General features: G+C 41.7%; 2 protein-coding genes across 2 annotated transcripts in view; one reads left to right on the top strand and one right to left on the bottom strand.

Annotated features, from left to right (window-relative positions):
• The window catches only part of crip2 (cysteine-rich protein 2), a 517344-nt gene that overhangs the window by 298757 nt on the left and 199167 nt on the right, over nucleotides 1-19420 (bottom strand). The gene's annotated exons all lie outside the window — the stretch shown is intronic.
• Nucleotides 1-19420, top strand: part of plekhh1 (pleckstrin homology domain containing, family H (with MyTH4 domain) member 1) — a 34025-nt gene that overhangs the window by 2933 nt on the left and 11672 nt on the right. Inside the window, exons 2-15 of the mRNA XM_061062745.1 lie at nucleotides 3042-3226; nucleotides 10722-10784; nucleotides 11883-12032; nucleotides 12128-12211; nucleotides 12499-12580; nucleotides 13162-13344; nucleotides 13751-14496; nucleotides 15105-15183; nucleotides 16768-16859; nucleotides 17000-17147; nucleotides 17432-17568; nucleotides 17771-17881; nucleotides 18226-18312; nucleotides 19051-19209. Coding sequence (XP_060918728.1) covers nucleotides 3083-3226; nucleotides 10722-10784; nucleotides 11883-12032; nucleotides 12128-12211; nucleotides 12499-12580; nucleotides 13162-13344; nucleotides 13751-14496; nucleotides 15105-15183; nucleotides 16768-16859; nucleotides 17000-17147; nucleotides 17432-17568; nucleotides 17771-17881; nucleotides 18226-18312; nucleotides 19051-19209 — 2265 coding nt within the window. The 5' untranslated portion in view covers nucleotides 3042-3082. The remainder of the gene's footprint in view (nucleotides 1-3041; nucleotides 3227-10721; nucleotides 10785-11882; nucleotides 12033-12127; nucleotides 12212-12498; nucleotides 12581-13161; nucleotides 13345-13750; nucleotides 14497-15104; nucleotides 15184-16767; nucleotides 16860-16999; nucleotides 17148-17431; nucleotides 17569-17770; nucleotides 17882-18225; nucleotides 18313-19050; nucleotides 19210-19420) is intronic.

Here is a 19420-nt window from a genome sequence, read left to right as displayed (position 1 = left end):
TCCTGCCCATGTGGCATTTCAATTTGCTCTTTTTGTTAATTTATCATCTTAAAGGTCCCATATTCTGCTTTTTCTGGTTTCATATGCTCTTTAGTGTGTTTTCCAAGTGTCCTGTGCATGTTTAGGCACATCTATGTGCAAAAATTCAAAGTCTGCAGAAACGCGGCTTCTCCTATGTCCTCCTGTTAGCGGTAGCATTAGCTGCATGTAACGCTCGGTTCTAGCTCCCCTAGAAAAATTGCAGACAAATAAAAATGTGTCAGTGCGGCGTCATTGTCAGTGTGAGATCACTGATCTAAGCCCGTTGGCTCGTTGTGGCAAGCCCTGCAGCTCATGTTGAAATTTCCGAGACGCGTGCTGAGCAACTGACCAATAACGACAGAGCGGATCGGCAGACCAATCAGAGCAGAATTGGGGGTCTAACAGTGTGGGCTCAACAGAGCGTAGCTGACGGACTCAGAGCGTAGAGGGAGCAAGGAGGAGCAGTACATGAAAACAGACACTTTTTTTGGACTTTAGCTATTAGGAGCGTACAAAAGTAGGAACATAGATTAAATATACGAACCCCAAAAAGGGCAGAATATGGGATCTTTAACATCAAATTTAAAATACAGAGGGCATCGGGAAATATTTAAATTTCAAACAGATTTTTTTATAACTAGCTTCTAGTTAACATACTGTTGTGTGGTGTTACACGACATGACGTCTTTGATAACCTATAAGCGTTTTACTATTTGATTAATTATTAGCTTAACAACAACTAATACGGCTTAACACATCCCTTTAACTGTTTGATGGTGTTACAAGATATGATCAGGAAGACACATTTCCAAGCTATGATAGCTAGCTAGTATCTGATTGAGTAGGCTATATTAACTTTTTGGTGATCATCAGGTCCTTTAGCTACTACTTGCAGCGTTTAACACTTCCTAGCTAACATTAGCCTACTGTTTGATAGTGTTAAGAAATATTATAGGGAAAGCGTGTTTCCAGTCTAATAGTTAGCTAGCTAGCTAGCTTTCAAGTTAAAACAATATATTTGAAAACTGATAGCTACTGTAGAAAACAGCTAATGATAGCATTCAACCATGTCCTAGCTAAAATGTATGTGGCCTAAGAATTCAAAGACAAATTCCAAGCCAACATGTTAAGCTAATTGTATTATTTTGGTAACGTTAGCAAGTTTATTGTATTGTTTATTAGGTAACATAAATGTTAGCTGAATGCTTGAGCTGGCTGTTTGACCTCAGTTGTCAGTAGCTAATGGAATAGGCTATGATGTTTTACCTTGAAATGTCTCAACGATTATCTGTTTTTTCGCTACCTTGTGTCTTTTCAGTTTCTGATATACAGTAGAGGAGCAGAGAAATTATATTTGTTTGATTACCTACATTAATACAGCAACATTTAGGTGTGTGTTGTGTGAGGAAATGGCTGCAGTGTGAATAAGGGGAATTAAGGGTTTCTGACAGTTAAGTACCAATTGTCACACCAACTTTGTTTCCGATAAGTGAAAAGTGCTACAGGACTTGTTCCAGGGAGAATTAGCATGGCAGTGCGGAGAGTGTTTGACTATCATATAGCTTGTTTGCACCCAGCTGTTAGCTGCTGCTGCAGGAGGGCCTGGCTTGTCCTTGCTTGCCCCAGTGTGGCCTAGCAGGGTTTATTCAAGCGGTCTGGTTTCCCTCTTCCCCCAGGCCGGCTTCCTGCCTCACTTGACCTTCATATGCACCGCTGTGCCCTCGGAGAGCGAGAGGGAGACGTTAGCTGGACCTTGGCTGTCCGGCCTGCGTACAGCGGTTGGCTAGGGAAAACCTCCACATGCATGACTTCTGTAATTTGTTTGCTAGGCCTGTATTTATGAGCATGCTAATTGTAGGGAGTACCATGGTGCAGTTATAGTTGCTGGACTTTGAACGTCTGCTGTTTTGCTGACGCTGTCTGGCTGCGCTTCGAGTCTGTCTGAATACTGCTTAATGTTTTAACTCGCTCAGAACTTTATTCAGTTTAATTTGTGCTTAACTTTCTCTTCAACCTCACACATCACTACACCCTTGCTTCTTGTGAGTTGTACCCACAAAGCTGATTGATACAGCTTCTTTTATCTCAGGATAAGCAGGGTTTTATTGAACTCACTCAGTAGGGCCTTAACCTTTGTGAATGAGCCACCAGTCAATCCTCTTCAGGTAAAAATAACCTCAGTGCCCCGGTTTCCTACATTCAGTACTTGGCCCATTCATTCTCACACATTCCTTCCTCCTGTCTTTGCCGAGGCGCGCTGTGGGCCCCCCTCTCTAGCTGTGATGGGACTGTCATGCAGAAAGACACCATTGTGCTGCACGGGATCCTGTTTCAGTCTTGCCTTGTAATTAAGAAGGGATTGCGTGGCGAAGGAGTTGTGGGCTGGGAGGTGGGAGAGAGAGCAAGGGGGGGGGGGGGATTGGGTTAGTAGGTAATTTGGCTAAAAAGCAGAGAGCTGACCTGCTTTGTAGCTGGCAGGCCTGGGAGCCGGCACGCATGAACCCAACTCCCCCACTGACACAGAGCCTCCCTGCTGAGGTTTTGTTCAGTGTGTGTGGGCATGCGGAGAGAAAGCGGACGAGAAGGAAGGAAAGAATCAGGCTACTGCCAAATCTCTGTATCCGTCTGCGTTTATGTATCTTTGTGGTTGTATGTCAGAAAGTGAGAGGAAGCTTTCATTAAACTCATGTCATTGTTAATCATTACTGTTCACTTTACTCACATTTCCGCAGTGAATCATGGGAAGTGCGGTCAGTGAAAGGAATTTATAGGTGCCAAGTCATTTTTTGTCCTCTTGAGATGTAACTGAAAACAGAGCGGAACTCCTTGAGAAATTGAGATCACATTTCTGTGTCCCTTTTTGGATTGATACATCTCAATTCCTGCCTGAAAGAAACGGACAGAGATTACATTTGAACATGATGTAACAAAAGTCACATCATACAAACAGAACATCAAAGCATGCAGTGCTAATAGGCTTGTTTCTTCCCCCCCCCCCCCCCCCCCCCCCTGTCTTTCAGTACGTCTGAGTGCAGAGACAGAGCAGCTCCGAATCTTGACCATGGCAGACGTGCTGGAGAGCGGCGGGTCGGGATCCGTCAGAGTGGCCACTGTGGATTGGCAGAAACGCTGCATTGCTCTGGAGATGCAGCTGTTGAGGTTCCGGCTCCAGGCGGGGAAGATACGAGAGCTGCTGGCGGAGAAGGTAAGACAGAAACTGGTCAGTGTGGTAAGGATTTAAGTCTTCTGAAGCTAGTTGCACCCCAACTCTAAAGTTTAAACTTTAAAGTCACAACACAGGTCCTGACTAGGTAGAGATGAACTTGTTCATAAAAATAAGTTCTTCCACAGAAACTATAGCTACTAAAAGTACCAACGCCCAGATACTCACAGGCGACATTGCATGGTCATATATCTCCCATAACTCTGCCTCTCCATTGGTATCCGATCCTTTGCTCATACGAGAAAGAGCCCCTCTGTCTGATAAAGGCTTAGGGCCTGAAACGTTGTTTTGGAGTTGTTGTTCTGACATGAGTAGGCTTTCATATGCATTTCCCATCTCAGAAACGTGTTTTCTTGATGTGTCCAACACAACATGAATGCAGCATTTAGCCTCTGTGCGTGGAGCATGTGTCACCCCAGAAGAAGAAAAGTTAACATGAAGCTTTGTTTACTTTTAACGTCAGCAAGTCTCTCATGTTTGATCTCCTGATGTGGCCCAACTTGTATCTGGCTTAAATATTTCAGAATGGACCAAATGTGTGGCTGTTTAAACTTGTCATGCAACTTGTATTCTGCCAAAACACTGAGATGTCACAGCTTCATCTTCTTCTTCTTCTTCTTCTTCTTCTTCTTCTTCTTCTTCTTCTTCTTCTTCTTCTTCTCCTCCCTGCAGCGCTCTTTAAGTGTTCTTTTATGCATGAGGAGACAATTAAAGCACGAGAATCAGTCTGAAAAACAGGTGTGGATGACTGTGTGTTTATGTGTGTGTGAAGTAAGACAGATGAGATTACTCAGCTTATTTGGTAAACATTTGGTCCACTCACTCTGTGTCATCAGTGGTTGGCTTCAGCTTCAAGCCAAGATGAATATTTAACATTTAACTCATCACATCTCGTGCTTCCTCTTTAACTCGGGGGTTGTGACCGCCAGCCGCTGGCCAAATGCTTGTAAAGTAGTGGCTGTTGTAAAGCCTGACTACCAGACACTTTGGAAAGTAATCAGCTGTCAACACAAGATCCAGCTCTGTTCTGAAGAGTTGTCGGTAAATTGAGTAGAAGTCTTTGGATGAAGAGAAGGAAACACTGCTCTTCTGTCTCCACCATGGGTTCCTTTACATCAGGCTGGTCTTTATAGACTTCCATTGCTCCGAGCTGCTTTTGTTTGAAGTGTTATAGTGCGATCATCTCTAATTCGGTGGTGCTGGAGAGGTTCATTCAGTCAGTCAGCAGGATGTTTACAGTCCAAACATGACCTGGTGTCTGATAAGAGCAGGATGACTCCCTGCTGTGTCCAGTGTCAGGTTCTGTCAGACCTCCAGCTGCTCTGATAGACCCCATGCAAAACACACTTTTACTAACAGTTATAACTGACTGAGAAAGTCATTAATAAAGAGTAAATCCACTACAGCTGCATTGGAAGAGGATTTATTGCAAAGGGACTAAAAGTTGTTGTAGCTGATAACTGATGAGTAAAAAATTACTCAATGATTTGTTAAAGGATCAGCTGGTGATAGTGTATATTTTTCTAGTTTTTTTGGATGGCTTTTCTGGTTGGTTAGCCAATATTTCTGAAAAGTTGTTCTTAGTCTTTAACCAAGGAGACTAATGTTTGTGTCTCCTATGAAAGCAAAAGTCAATGCTGACATTATTTTAACACTAACTAGGATCTTGAAATGCTCTCCAAGTTGTTTTCATACCTCACCTTTCCAAATGATGCCATTGTTTGTTTTTTCTCTCATCAGATTTTTTTGACCATAAGAAGAATATCTAATCATACCGTCCATATCCATTTATAAAACCATTAGTTGAAATGAAAGAAAGGAACACTTGTGTATTGGAAATGATCTAGCACTTTTTTGTAGTACGACTGTTGTCCTCCACTACCCTGACTTTGTCTGTATAAAGCTTTTGTCCGTGTGGAGAGCAAAAAGGCAAAAGACAATACACAGTCAATAAGCAGTTATTTAATAAGGACTTAGCTTTACTTGACACTAGATATCTCCATGCAAATGCAACCAATGAAATTGTTGTCCCCTCTTTGAATTTCTTTCTCAACATCAAATCTAATCTAGCTTCTCAAGTTGCTCGTTGAACTGTAAACAATGAAGCACACAGAGGAAAGACAAGGAAGTCTGCATTCAAGTCCCTTATCCCTGGATGCTGGCTTCACTGGAAGCCCTGTAAAGTTTGCCATAGCTCCTACAGGCTATAATATTATCAGCTGATAGCCGGGTTCTGAGATTGTCTCACATGCATGTATTCACAAGCATGAAACATTTGACCTATAAGTTGGGCCCTGGATAACCTGGGCTGTGTATTTACAATATTTGACCAAGTAGATTAAGCTCCAGATAGCTGTCAGATACACTCAGACGAAGCTAATCGATGTGTTGGTTATTGCAACACTGCACTGCATGATGGGTAAGAAAGGAGCGTGGCCAGAGAAATGTGGTTGATGAAGACCTAGTGTTGAAGTAGAACAGCACTTCTCTGATGATGGGAGGGTGTGTGAAGACGGATCAATTGTGCTGAAGAGACAGAAAACATAGGAACTGTAAGTTACAGGTAAATGCATACAGCATTATTTGTTTACACAGCATATCACGTCATGTTGTCATTAAGAAGCTAAAGACATTTACCTTTTTAGCGTGTTGGCCTTACTGCAAGCTCCCAGTTTCACTTCAGCTGTGGCGCCAAGAAAAGAAAGGGGTTTCAAGCTTTCTGAAACTGGACTAATTGTTGTCCTTCACTTTTTCTCCCTCATAAAAACTCACAGGTTAATAGCCAGCATACACAGTATTTATTGTGAAATGTTAGTTTTGGCCTAGTTGCAAAGAAAAGGAGTTCCAACTCCTTTTTGAGGGGAGGGAAAAACAGCTAATTAATCCCCTATAAACACACATGCATACACACTCTGACACAAGCATAAACACACATACAGTGTGAGCGAGGTTTAAGTGGAGGCCCGTGATGCTGAGTGTGTTTTCCTGGTTCTTTGGAGGGGTGGGAGGGGTGCGGGGGGGGCTGGGGGTGCTGAGTGACTACCATTCCGTCATGTTATTGCTGTTTGGAAAGTCTGCTAGTCTGCTTCACGCTCTTCATCCCCTCTCTTGCCAAGTTAGGAGTGTTTTACGCATTGACCCACTTTGGGATGGAAAAACATGAAGAAGAAAAAAAAAAAAAAGTTGACGTGGTTGCCTGTGACACGGCGTTTATCCCCCGGAGGATGAGTAGAGAGTGAAGGAGATGCCCCATTTGCCTTGTGAGGAGTGTAACAGGACGAGTACTCCATGTAAGAGTTGTGTTTTTGAAGTTTACTGAGGATTAGGAAAGTGTAATCGACGGCTGTCAGCTGGTGGCCTATAAAAACAGAAACTTCTCCTTACAGCAAGGGCTGGAAGAGACTGGAAAGTTGAATGGCAGTGAATGTTTTTTTTTTCTGACATTACACAACACTTTATCATGTGAGAAAAATCTCAACATCATAACAGCAACATTTCCGAGCATTTTTTCTATGCTTCCAAACATCCTGAATTAAATAAACCTAAATAAAAATAAAAGTAAAACCTGGCTAAAAAATCATTTTCAAGAGAAGGGATTCAAGAAGATGTCTTGGTATTGAAATGCTTGTTGAGCCAGTTCAAGAAACTCAAGAAACTCATGAAACTCACAAAACTGCGTATACTAGACTGCAGCAGATTAGAAACACCGCATTCAGAGGATTTCTTTCAGGTTTTTTTTTTCTTCTTTCATTACATGGATAATCTAATACTGAACAAATTAGACTCTTTAAGCATCATGTGGCTCGAGGAACACAACACAGTTTTAGACTCCGACTGGTAGTATCAGTCAGTGAGGGCGAGTGCTGAAAGGTCAATGGGTTGACATTTGTGCATAAACATTTATCTTCAAGAGAGGATTCATCGGTTTGAATCAGTTCTTGTGATTGTCTTCCTCTTGTCTGTTTCAAGTTTTGGTAAGTTTTTAGGATAATGTGTTAAATTCCATGAAGAATCAGTTAAATGAGTTTTACCAATCTTTGTATGACTAAAGGCGGTCTCCCTAAGAAAAACACTTTTTTGCATCAATATCTTTTTTATCAGGGAAGTTGGCTTCAGAGAGAATCATTGTGGTATTTAGTTACTTGTTAGTTTTACCCTTTGTGACTCATTCTCTTCTTCTCCGTCCTCTCTCTCTCTCTCCCCTGTTTAAAAGGGATTTTAGCATTTAATGATTGAGCCGGGGTCATTATTAACCATCAGCTGTGCACGGCGGTTAGTGATTAATAAGTGAAAAGGCCTGGTGGAGGCTTTAGTGATCTGATATTTCACAGAGAAACAACTTTGGGTTGACCCCCTTTTACCTTCTCTTCTTTTCAAATCAATGGCAAGTGTTGCCAATGTGTACAACGTTTGTAGGACTTGAAAAGGAGACGCTTAACTCTCTGATTTTTAGCGTTTTATTGCATGGACTGTCTAAAGGAAAAAGAAGGTAAAAGTAGAGAAAGATGTTGACTGATCTAGACGACTGAGTAAATGAGATCTTAAATCTGTGGCCCTTTGTTCCAGGCAGTAACAGTTAGCTGATTGTGTTGCTGCGACAGATCTGTTATCTGATCGAGAAGCAGATGATCAGGTGTCAGATTTCATCTCATCTCCTCCTCTCTGCATTATCTGTCCCTCTGGAAAAAGACTTAAACACAGGGGTCACAGGGCACTGGTGGCCTAGTGGTTGGTGCGTACGCCCAATGTGTGGAGTCTTTCAGTGTCTTACAATGTTCTGTAAAACGTTGAAGTTTTCAGTAGAAGTTCGTCAAACAAATGTTATGTTGCTAATACTTACAGTCTATGGTTGCTATGTAGGAGTATTTTGGATTTGGTGCTCTTTGGAGTATTTACAGCAGCAGGTGGGCATGCATGTGGGATTGACTCCAAACAATCAATACCAGTGTTTCCAGTGTTACCAAGTACAACATAGATCGTTGATGTGTCGGAGGTCTTTGGCACACAGAAATATACACTTTTAACAGCCTATGACTACAAAAGAAATGCAGACGGGTTAGATCAGCTCCGTCGGTTTTAGTCTTTTCAGGGGATTTGATCACATTATGGAAAATTTAGAATTTTGTGATATTTCTACTTCAAGTGTGGCGATACATGCGTCTGAAACCGCTTAGTCAAAGCTTAAGGAAACACGACTCCCACCTCGTGCGTTTTCAGCCCGCTCGGCAGCAGAGGATGACAGTTTTGCACCGTGGCCCGACAGACGCTGGATTGCACACATGGTTGTTTCACGCCTGCTCAGCTACTCGCGCCTCAACAGTTGGATTTTGCAGTAGCTGAACGTACAGACGGAGAGATCGACCGACAGCATGCGCTCACACAGTCTGTATGCATATCTGATAACTTCAACAGAAGCCACTTTGTCTGCACTGGATCACCAGTTTGAGTAGCAATCAAGGTAGAGATGATATTTGACACTGATTTCAGACCAGGGATCCTTGAAGGAGTACTTTGACAGTTACCATGGGAACTAGCTTGACTAAAGGGGTGAAAAAGCATAGAAATTGTTGGGATCAGAAGGATATATTTAATATGGGGCCCTTTAGTGACCTAGTGGTTATTGGTGTGTCCAATGAAGTGAGCAGCCCGGGTTCGAATCTGACCTGTGGATCATTTGCCGCCTGTCATTACCAACTCTCTCTCTCTCCTTGATTTACAACTCTATCCACTGTCCTGTCTCCCTTATGAAGGCATATAGAGTTAAAAAAAAAAAAAAAATTGAAAACAAAGAAATATATTTACACACTGAGTTAAGTGTAACCTTGTAATAAAGTGTTGATCTCTGAACAAGTTGTTAATATGGAGTTATGATATTGACAGCTAAAATCATCACCATTTGCTTTTTGTCATCTCAGTATGATTCAGGGTTACTTGAAGGATAGTTATTTTGGTTCTGGCTTCGTACTCTTTCTTCAATCATGTACATTTTTGACTTTGTACGCACATTTCCACGTGGTCTTAATTAGTTTCTTGACTCTTCTGTGTCAACTTCATGCTAAAAGCTCTCGCCCAATCATGCTCCAACTGCCTCCTCGACCTCCTCGAGCTGAATGTGGCAGCTTTAGAGGAAGTCTGCTTGCTTCCACTGATGACAACCTCTCACATCTGGTCTACATTGTGACTCCTGACGCACTTTATATTCACCTAAAGGGCAACGCTTTCTTGCCTCTCCTATTTTTTGTTGTTTTGAATGGCTGACAAAAGTGCTGTGCGCTATTTGGCTCAAGCTCTTATTGACTCATGGTGAAGGTTTTTGACCTTGAGGTGAGGAGTCATCCAACCACTAACCGTCAGCGTGCTCTCTGGCTGTAGTGGTGTTAATCTGGCTGCGAGGAAGTGCTCAAGTGTTGTTAGAGGTGGATTCTGGGAAACGGGGTGTTAAGGGAGGTGACGAGAAGAGAGAGAAAAAGACAAAAGGAAGGGAAACAAAGATGACTGGAGGAATTCAAAAGCATCTCTGGGGCAGAGTGAATCCATTAGTCTGTTTGTTCTCCTTTCACCTGGGTCACTGAGCTCATAGGAAAGGGAGTCCTGTGTTGAACTTGCTGAGGGAGAAGACGCTCGCAGATGTGTGCATACTTGCAGGATGGACGGTGTTTGCCTTTGAAAGCATGAGCATGCATGCTTGCACAAAAGGTGACGCAAGCTTGTGCACACACATAGTAGCATTCTTCTATCACAGTGCTGTTTGACCAGCGGGAAAGATGTTCAGCCTCCTCCGAGGGGGCCTCTCTGCTGCTTCTGAAGTACGTCTCTGCGCCCTTCTGTTTAAAGTGCCACCATCAATTCAACAATTTTGCAGAATCTTGAAGAATATGCCTCCTGAGTTGCTTCCTCCTACAGTCTAGACCCCTTATGTGTAAAATAACCTTTATTAATATAAATAATATGTTAAAGAAAAACAAGTTACAAAGTGCCCTACAAACAGGCAGGTTATATAATCATATATAAAAACAAAGATTTTAAAAAATCTATTTTTTTCAATAACATAACATTTGTTAACCAAAAAAAAAGTCAAGTTAAAAAAAAAAGTTTGTTCAAAGAGATCGGTGACTCATCTGACCTGATCTCTTTGGGCAGATTATTCCAGAGCCTTGGGGACCTTTTTGATTGTTTCACGATTTTCCTGACTAGCAACACTTTCCGAGCAGAGTTGGTCTTTCACAGCTTCCCACTATATCAGTCATTTAGATTTATTCCCTTTGGCAACAGTGTTTATGAGGGATTAAGTGTGTCTGCTTGCTTCTGTAGCATTCTTGCTGGTCTATCTGTCCTAAAGGGCTTTATGTGTCAGGTTATGAGATGTTTCTTGCTTGAACCTGTCAGTGTTGCCTGTAGGTGTTCCTGTTTTCAAAGTCGATTGTAACTCTTGAACTTGCTTTAAGAATCACTGTAACCTCTTCTGTGTTTATTTCAGATGCAGGAGTTGGAGCAAAGGGTGACAGAGGCTGACCAGCGAGCTGAGAGTGCTGAGAAACAGGTAGAGGGGGAATCACAACTTGTCGAAGCTAAACCATATGGTTCTGCTTACTTGATGAGATCTGGAAATGTGGCAAAAACACAAAAAGAAGTAAAAAAAAAAAAAAAAAAAACAAAGCACTGATTTGGTCAAACAAGATTGAAATAATGTTAGGGAGGACTCTGCACAAAGTAAAAGCGTGTGTGTGGTGCACTCCACAGCTTCTTCCAGATGATCTTAGCATCTTTAATAAAAGAAAAGTTATGTAGAAACTAGTAATATTACAACTTGAAAATTGTTCACTTTTCAGGAGAGCTGGTAATTAAACCTGCAGATATTGTAGGGGGACACCAACAGCAGCAATGGCAGCTCGTCCCCGGGATTCACAAACCCTGAAGAATTTAACATAATCCTTGTGAATTGAATTGAATCAGATTTTTGCTGGACAATCGAAACAGCAGCACTCACTCAACTTGGTCAGTGTTGGACAAAGTACTAAGTAAACTCTTCACTCAGAGTCCACTAAAAATACTTTTTCAGTGTTTACCATTAAACAGTATGTCTAAGTGACAGGGTAAAGGTAATGAGTAAGCCTTATGTTTACTTTATTTTTATTTTTTTAAGGGAAGAAGGAACAGCTTCCATCCTCATAAATAAACTTTTAGCCCAACATCGAGGGATGTAAGAGGAAATCCTAAATTTGGAAACCATAAAGAAACACAAGCAGTAGGATTTTGTGTATTTTGTCAGAGTATGAGTCAGCCTTTGATGGGATTTAACAAAAGGAGAGTGTGGTTTAAGGATAAGAAACCTCATACATTACATATGACACATACTCTTTCTCGCTGTTGTGCTTAATCTCCCATTTGCTGTCATTACTGGCTGCTCCAGGTGTTTTCTGTAGGTGGTAATTTGATGGTGCCCTGTCTTTAAAAACAAGAAATACCTTCAGGCTTAGAAGGTTTTTTTTTCCCCCTCGTCTGAGTTGGCAAAAAAAAGGAACCTGAGTATTTTCCTCTCTGCTTGTGTCTGCTGCCCATCAGAACTAAATGAATCGTACAAATTTGAGCTCCCTTTTAGCCTTGCATGTGCATTCAATCCTTTAATTATGCGTTTCAGATCCATGTCATGGAAGAAAAGCTAAAGTCTGCAAACATACAAACCAGTGACTCGGAGAGCTCGCTGTACAGAAAGTATCAAGACCTGAGCAGTCAGGTGGAGGACAAAGATGCTGCGATAAAGAGGTTAGAGGTGCAGCTGGAAAAACAGGTATGGACGGAGCCATCTGATAAAGAACAGATATGTCCATGTATGTTCAGGATGTATGGGATCTAATCCGAAACCTCTGTTTTCTGTGACCGCAGATCTTAGTCAGAGCTCAGGAGGCAAAAGTTATTGAGGAGAAGGCTGCCAAGATAAAAGACTGGGTCACCGTAAAGCTTCGAGAGGTAAGCTCACATGTCTACAGATACTCCTGACTGAGGGAAGCAGGGGCCTCTTGGAAAGCTCTCACACTGTTGAGATGCATCATCTGAGGCAAAAAAAGAGATGCTTACAGTGAAATGTATCATCTACAGCTGGTTATTCAGTCTACAAACCACCAGAAACAACTCTGTTTTTATCATTTAATCATGTACCTCTACAAACAAGCCACCCTGCGAGACCAGAAAACAGCATTATTAAATGTTTTTTACTTTAAAGGTTGTTGTTAAGAGATGTATGTGCTGTGTTACAGATGGAACAAGAGAACCAGCAGTTAAAAATGGCTAACCTGAAGCAGTCAGAACAGATCATGCTGCTGCAGGACAAACTACAAGGTGAATACTGGTGTTTGAATGTTTGAACGACTGAACTTCAAACTGAGAAGGGCAGAGGTGGAGAAAAAGTACCGGTAGATTCTTGGCTAGTTATGAATAATTATTGTTACAATTTGACATACAACTTGATTCCTGCACTCTAGCTCAGAGATTTGCATAGCTAATAAGCATAAGCAAGAGTTTAGCCTGTTTAGCTTCAGGCCAATTAAGTTAACTGGACTCCCTAACAACCAAGATGTCTGTTTATAAAAATGGATCTTTCAAAAAAGGAAAAAAAGACCCAATAGCAGGTAGAATGAAGCTTTTGTTTTAGATACGGTTGCCATGGCTAATCTCAGCTATCTTACTCTTGACAAGCTGCTTATTGTGCAAAAGTCAATTTCACTTTTGAAACATTACTTTTGTGGTGTTGCCCTCCTGAAGATTTCTTACCTCTGACATTGCATGGCTTTATTTTGCTACCATTGTTAAGTAAATGTCAGGTAGACACCCGGTGATTGGATGTCTCTGTTTGGACACGTTCCCAGAGCTCCAATGAGAAAGAAACGTGAGAAGTAAACAGTATTTTCTTTCTCCCCCAGCCCTCTTAGAGAAGCCTGCATCCTGTGGATCTCCTGCCACCTCCCCTGTAATGGATACCCACCTGGTGCCCAGCAGTCCGCTGTTTCCTCCCAGCTGCCCCGGCACACCACCTGCCCAGGACGACAGCTGGAGACAGACAGGTCCCCGAGGAGCTGCCTCTAATATCAAGACCTCGCCAACAGGTGGGCTGCCCTTGATGAGTCTTTTCTTAGGATGTGCATCAAGAAGCAATGAATATTTGTCATTCAAGTCTGGCTGATGACAAGACTGCAACAAAAACAGCAACAGATTAGGAGCATAACCAAAACCCATTCAGCCACCACAAATACCAAAACCTGTTTTTTGAAAATTTTTATTTGGTAACAATTTATAGCATGTCGTATTTCATGATAAAGGAAAACGTTTTTTGGGCAGATTTTTGTTTGGACTGCTCAACAAAAGGCAATGGGCAGTTTTCTGTTTTTAAAACGTAGATACATTATTCTGATGACCAATCAATAAAATTGTCTTCCAACATATCTTTAAGACTCCCCACTGTTGATCCATATTTGTTTCTATTTGAGAACATTTTTCAATCTGTCTCCTCAGATGTAAAAAGGAATCCTGAACAGTCCAGTAAAGGGGTTTGCTTGGGAGACCTCGCAGCCCATGATTCGCTCACCCAGGGTTGGAGCAGGGAGGGTCCCTGTAGTCCTGTTTCCATTATTGGACCAGAGCTCCCAGTGGGCACCTCTGACAGAGACAACTCCTCCGATGAGCTCAACAGTAAATTCCGCTCTCAGTGCCTCCACTCGTCCTCTTCCTCGTCTTCTTCCTCCTCAGCCTATGAGATGGCCCATGGACCAAGCTCCCCGGAGCCGTCCATCAGAATAACACCCAAAAGCCCGCTCCTGTCGCGCTCACCCTCCACCAACAACCCCTTCCCAAATCCTCAGATTCACCTGTCAGGCACCAGCATGACGTTACCCAAAGTACGGACTCCACTCACTCCCAGGGACAGCATCCAGCTGGTGAAGAAGCACTACAGCCAGCCGCAGCCCAGCCTGGACCGACTCCACCACCTCAATGTTAACATCGACATCATGACCCCGTCCTCCACCTCTTCCACCCTCAAGAGCACAGGCACGGCCGCCTCGCCCTTCTCGCAGGTTGTCGAGGAAACGGACATCGACGACGGCCTTCCTGACAGCATGGACGGGGTGGTGGAGGGGTCTGGATCAGAGGAGACAGTCAGGGATGGAGTCTCCTTTGTGGGTCTCGCAGAGGAGCTGGAGCGGCTGGATCCAGATGTTCTGAAGCCGCCAACACCTCCTTTACACCGCTTTCCTTCATGGGTATGAGATAGTGTCAAATATAAATGATCTTCTCTGCACTTTTTGAATTATTTCTACAAATATGTGCAACTTTGATTACATCCACTGTCTTTTTTTGTTTCAATAAAGAATCAGGACTGAAAAGAATAAATCACCAGAAGCTCGGAATTTATAACTTGCCTGTTTGATAGGTCATTTTTAAAGTTACTAACAACAAGGCATTGTAAAACAGTGGGTTATTTGTTGGAATATTACTACTACTATAGAAAGCTAGAAACAACCCATACAGTTAAATAAAAACAGTTAGGAGAAGTAACTAAAATAAAACACATTTTTTATTAAGCTTTAAAGATTCTAGCTTTAAACAGAGCTAGACTAGCTTTTATTGTTTCAAATCTTGATGCTTATCTGCTTTTGTTGGTATCATTTCATATTGATGTACGTACTGTACAGGGAGCAGTATAAGTTTTCTCATCTAATCTTTGGCAATGTAAGATGTGTAATTTTCAAATCTGTTAAGCAAAGATATCCACGCCAAATTTCTATAACTTTCACTCTATCTCAAGATGTATAAAATGAATGTCTAAAAAACTTTTAGACGGATAATCCTGACTTGCTGATCCCTACAGGAGAGTCGGATCTACGCTGTGGCAAAGTCAGGAATGAGAGTCTCAGAGGCAAGTCCTGGGGCCAGAGGTCTTGGACGAGGTGAGTTAGCCGCACTGAGAGACAACAAAAAAAAGAAGCTGTCACATGTAAAGTGATGTCTTATGTATGTGTGTGTGTGCGTGTGCTTGTTCGTCTGCGTGTGTGTCGTATTCCTGGGTGGTGAAGGAGACGAGTCAGACATGTGAAGTGACATGTCATTCAGCTGAGTCTAAATCTGCTATAGAGGTGTGTGTGTGGTTAGTTTGGATCTGTCATTGCTGCCTTTGATGTCACTTCCACTTGCCTGAGGCTCCACACACCTGCACAGGTGCGGGATCTTCTTTGCAAGGCTTTTGAGACCCCCCCTTGTGCTTTTTGTAAGAGCTGAGAAGGGGGAGTGGGGGGGGGTTAAGTGGAGCGGAGGGAGAGGTTGCTTTTTAATCAGCTGCGATGAAAGGTCTTGGTCTGAGTGTAATTATAGCTATGCTTCTGTCCCGACATCATCCATTTTACACACAGTAAAGTGTGACAGCTCTCCTACTGTACAATATCCTCATTGCGGAAGTATCTGACTGCCAAGGATGTGTTTTGGATTAAGTCATAGCTTGCTCAGCTTAATCACCTTCTACTCAAGTTTGTGCCTAAATGTGCATTAGTCGATTCTGCTTCTTTTTTTTTTTTTTATCTCAGGCAGTTTTATTTAAACTTTTTAATTTGGGTTGAAGACACTATTCTGAGTGGGAACTCAAGAGATTTAAAAATGTGTATATTTTTGAAGGCAGATAGCCTAGTGGTTAGGTCCCACCACATGTACAGAGGCTGAAGTCATCCAAGCAGGCGGCAGGGTATCGCGTCCGGCCTCTGCCTCCTTTACCACGTCACCCCACTATATCTTCTCTATTTCCCACTCTATCAACAGTCCTCTGAAAAAAAGGTATAACAAAGTTCCCAAAATACCTTTGAAAAATAAATTACATTTATTCTTTTTATTTTTATTTAAATAATAAAATCATTTTATGCATATATTTTACTCCACTGCCACTATAATGCGGTTTTGGGCTATCAAGTAAATGGTTCAACAGTCTTAGAGCTCCTTATTAAAATCTAAAGTTTTTATAGTTTTACGTGATATTGTGTTTAATAACCGGGTGAAGGTTGCTGGTTTCTAGTATTTATGATTTATTAAGTGTATTGTTTGATATGCACTGTTCTGAGTGGTATGTTGTTACGTAAATGACAATAAGCAATGTTAGGTTGCGTTTCTAGCTTAAAGCAGTTAAGTGACTTTTTAAGAAGAAATAACTAGAAATAACAAAGAAGAAATATTAATATCCTTGAAAAAAAATCCTTACATATCAATAATCAATAATAACCTAACATATTAATAATGAGCAACAAAGCTTATTTCAAAAGGTTTTGGTGCTATACAATATTAGCAGTAGCTTATAGTGTATGCTAATGTTAGCTAACACACTGATGTGTACTCTTGCTATTTCCACAGTATTTTGGTATTTTTAAGTGTTGATTCATTATCTGATAATTAAATTTGGTAAAAAGTAACAAAACATTACTCAAGGCTGTTATGCTATGCTACAAACATTTCAGAATATATTCTGAATAAGTGTTTCTTGTTGTATTTTGCAGTGTCTAATTTACCACAATATCCAGCGGCAGGTCCGTTCACTCAGTTAATCTACAAGAATATCAACGTACCAGTTTATACCACACTGAAAGGGGTGAGTGAAACATTCTTCATCATTAAAGCTGCAGCTGGATCTGTGTTTTCCTTTAAATGCAGCTTTTTTTTAATTTATGTTGTTAATATGAAACTAGTTTTTATCTCTTCTGAAATGACAGTAGCTCTTGTTTGTTTCAGAAAGCCACTCAGATCAGCAGTGTACCTCTGCCTGACGATGACTCTGGGTCTGAGGACGACAGCAGCTCTCTGGCCAGTTTGCGGACCTCCATCCTGAGTCCGGACAGGAAGGGAAGCGTTCCTGGGAGCCCGAGAGCTGTCAAGAGAGGTGGGGATTTGGATTACATCTCAGAGCAGACATCAAAAAGACGTTTTTCCGCTTACAAATTTATCATTTCTGGGTCAAGGTAGAACTGCCATTGTTGGAGCTTGTCAAAAAAATATATTCAAATTCTGGGTTTACGTTAAATTTTTTATCAGCCTTATTTTGCAATGAGCTTCAAAATACTAGTGATTGTTGAAGTAGAGCTTGGGAGTCTAGATTTTACCTTACAGTGTTTTATTTCTTAAATCAGCTCTTACTTCATTTTTGCACCATCTCCTGTTTCCTAGGTGTGTCCATGTCCTCCATCAGCTCTGAGAGTGATTATGCCATTCCTCCTGATGCCTACTCCCTGGACAGTGACTACTCAGAACCAGAACATAAAGTCCAACGAACCTCCTCCTATTCCTGTGAGAGCACTGGGCCTGTAAGTGAAGACTGTTATGGTCAAGGGCTTTAGATATAATCTCATCTGTAGTTTTTAATATCAAGATAGTTAAAGTACCAATAAGTGCTCAGTCCAGAAACAAAAATGCCAAATCTAAGAGATGAAGAAGTTATTGAAGTCAGTCAAACAGAGTATTACTGGACAGTTTTGACATGGATTCCTGTGCTGTGTGTTTTTGTAGGAGATGCTGGAGAAGTCAGGCTACCTGCTGAAGATGGGTAGTCAGGTTAAAGCCTGGAAGCGTCGCTGGTTCATCCTGAGGAATGGAGAGATCCTCTACTACAAATCTCCTGTGAGTGTTTCTCTCTATGAGCTCGCCTGTCCGCTTCCTTCTAAGGTTTTACTATCTGCACTGAAAACATTGCAGGAATATTTTAATAAATCTTGTGATTTTTCTTGGAAGATGGCTGCAGCTGAAAGCACCATCCCAACCAAGTAACATCATGACAACTCATCACTAGAGATTTTGTCTGTGTAGATCAAAAGTAGTATATAATTCCTGCAATTACAAACGTTTTCTCTGAACTGAAATGTCATTTTGGACAGCAGCAAAAAAATGGATACGTGTGTGTATTTTTTGTGCAAATGATGAAGCAGTATTAAATGACACACGAGTGTTTAAATGTTTGTCTGCAGAGTGATGTGATCAGGAAACCTCAGGGTCAGATTGAGCTGAACTCATCCTGCTGTATTGTTCGTGGAGAAGGAGCGCAGACATTTCAAGTAAGTGGAAAACATTTTGTAATTCATTTAGACTTTAGATTTATGGCCTTGTAGGTTTATATATGAGGAATTTGACCTGACCGTTTTATTTGGGGTAAAGGGTGGGGGGGGGGGGGGGGGGGGATTTATGCTTTCATTTAAGATAGGACAGTGGATAGAACCAGGGGAGTGGGGAATGACATGTGGGAAAGGAGTCACAGGCCGGGCTTGAACCCAGGTCGCTCATAAACCACATGCACCAACCACCAGGCCACCGGCACCCCAATATGTTTTTAAATATAAAAAACATTATTTAAAATCCATATAAAATATATTTCTTGCTGTATGATCAAAAAAATGTGATTTTGAGTTTGCAAAAGTTTTAGAAATCTTAAGTGCGGGATCTCAACAGTGTACTAAGACGATGAAGGTTTGATTTCTGCTGTGCTACGTTCTTCTACAGGTTGTGCAATGAATTAAGATTCACTTTTATTGATCTGTGATTTCAATATAAGATAAATACTCTCAACCAAAGACAGACACAATGTGTCTTATTATAGCGCTGCATCACAGTACAGCTTCACTGCTGCATACCAGAGAAGCAGCTTAAAATGACATCAGGTATAACGTTGGCCTGGAATGTTTTCCTGGCCCTTCAGAAGCTGATTCTGATCTCCCCTGACACAATGATGCTATCTTAGTCAGCTCGGCTTAACATTTCTCCCATATTTCTCCCCCCCCTTTTTTTTGTCTAATCAGTTGATTACAGAGAAGAAGACCTTCTATCTGACCGCAGATTCACCCAACATCCTGGAGGAGTGGATCAGGGTTCTGCAGAACATACTAAAAGTCCAGGCCAGCAGCCCGGTCACCGTGGAGACCAGCGCCAAGCCCACCACGAGAGGGTGGCTTACAAAGGTCAGGAGACAAGGAGTCATGAGATACCGTATCAGTGAAAGACCCAGAAAACATGATTATTTGCCCTCTTTAGACAAGATCAATACCACTCAGAGGTCTGTACATTCACTATAAAGCTACTTCTAGGAAACGGTTAGCTTAGCTGAGCATGAATACTGGAAAGAGGGGAGAAAGACAGCCTGGCTCCGCTTGAAGGAGAAACAATTTGTTC

Source organism: Labrus mixtus, chromosome 18, assembly GCF_963584025.1.
Source record: "Labrus mixtus chromosome 18, fLabMix1.1, whole genome shotgun sequence".
NCBI classification, from domain to species: domain Eukaryota; kingdom Metazoa; phylum Chordata; class Actinopteri; order Labriformes; family Labridae; genus Labrus; species Labrus mixtus.
Note: the sequence above shows the minus strand (reverse complement) of the source record. Positions and strands in the feature narration are given on the sequence as shown.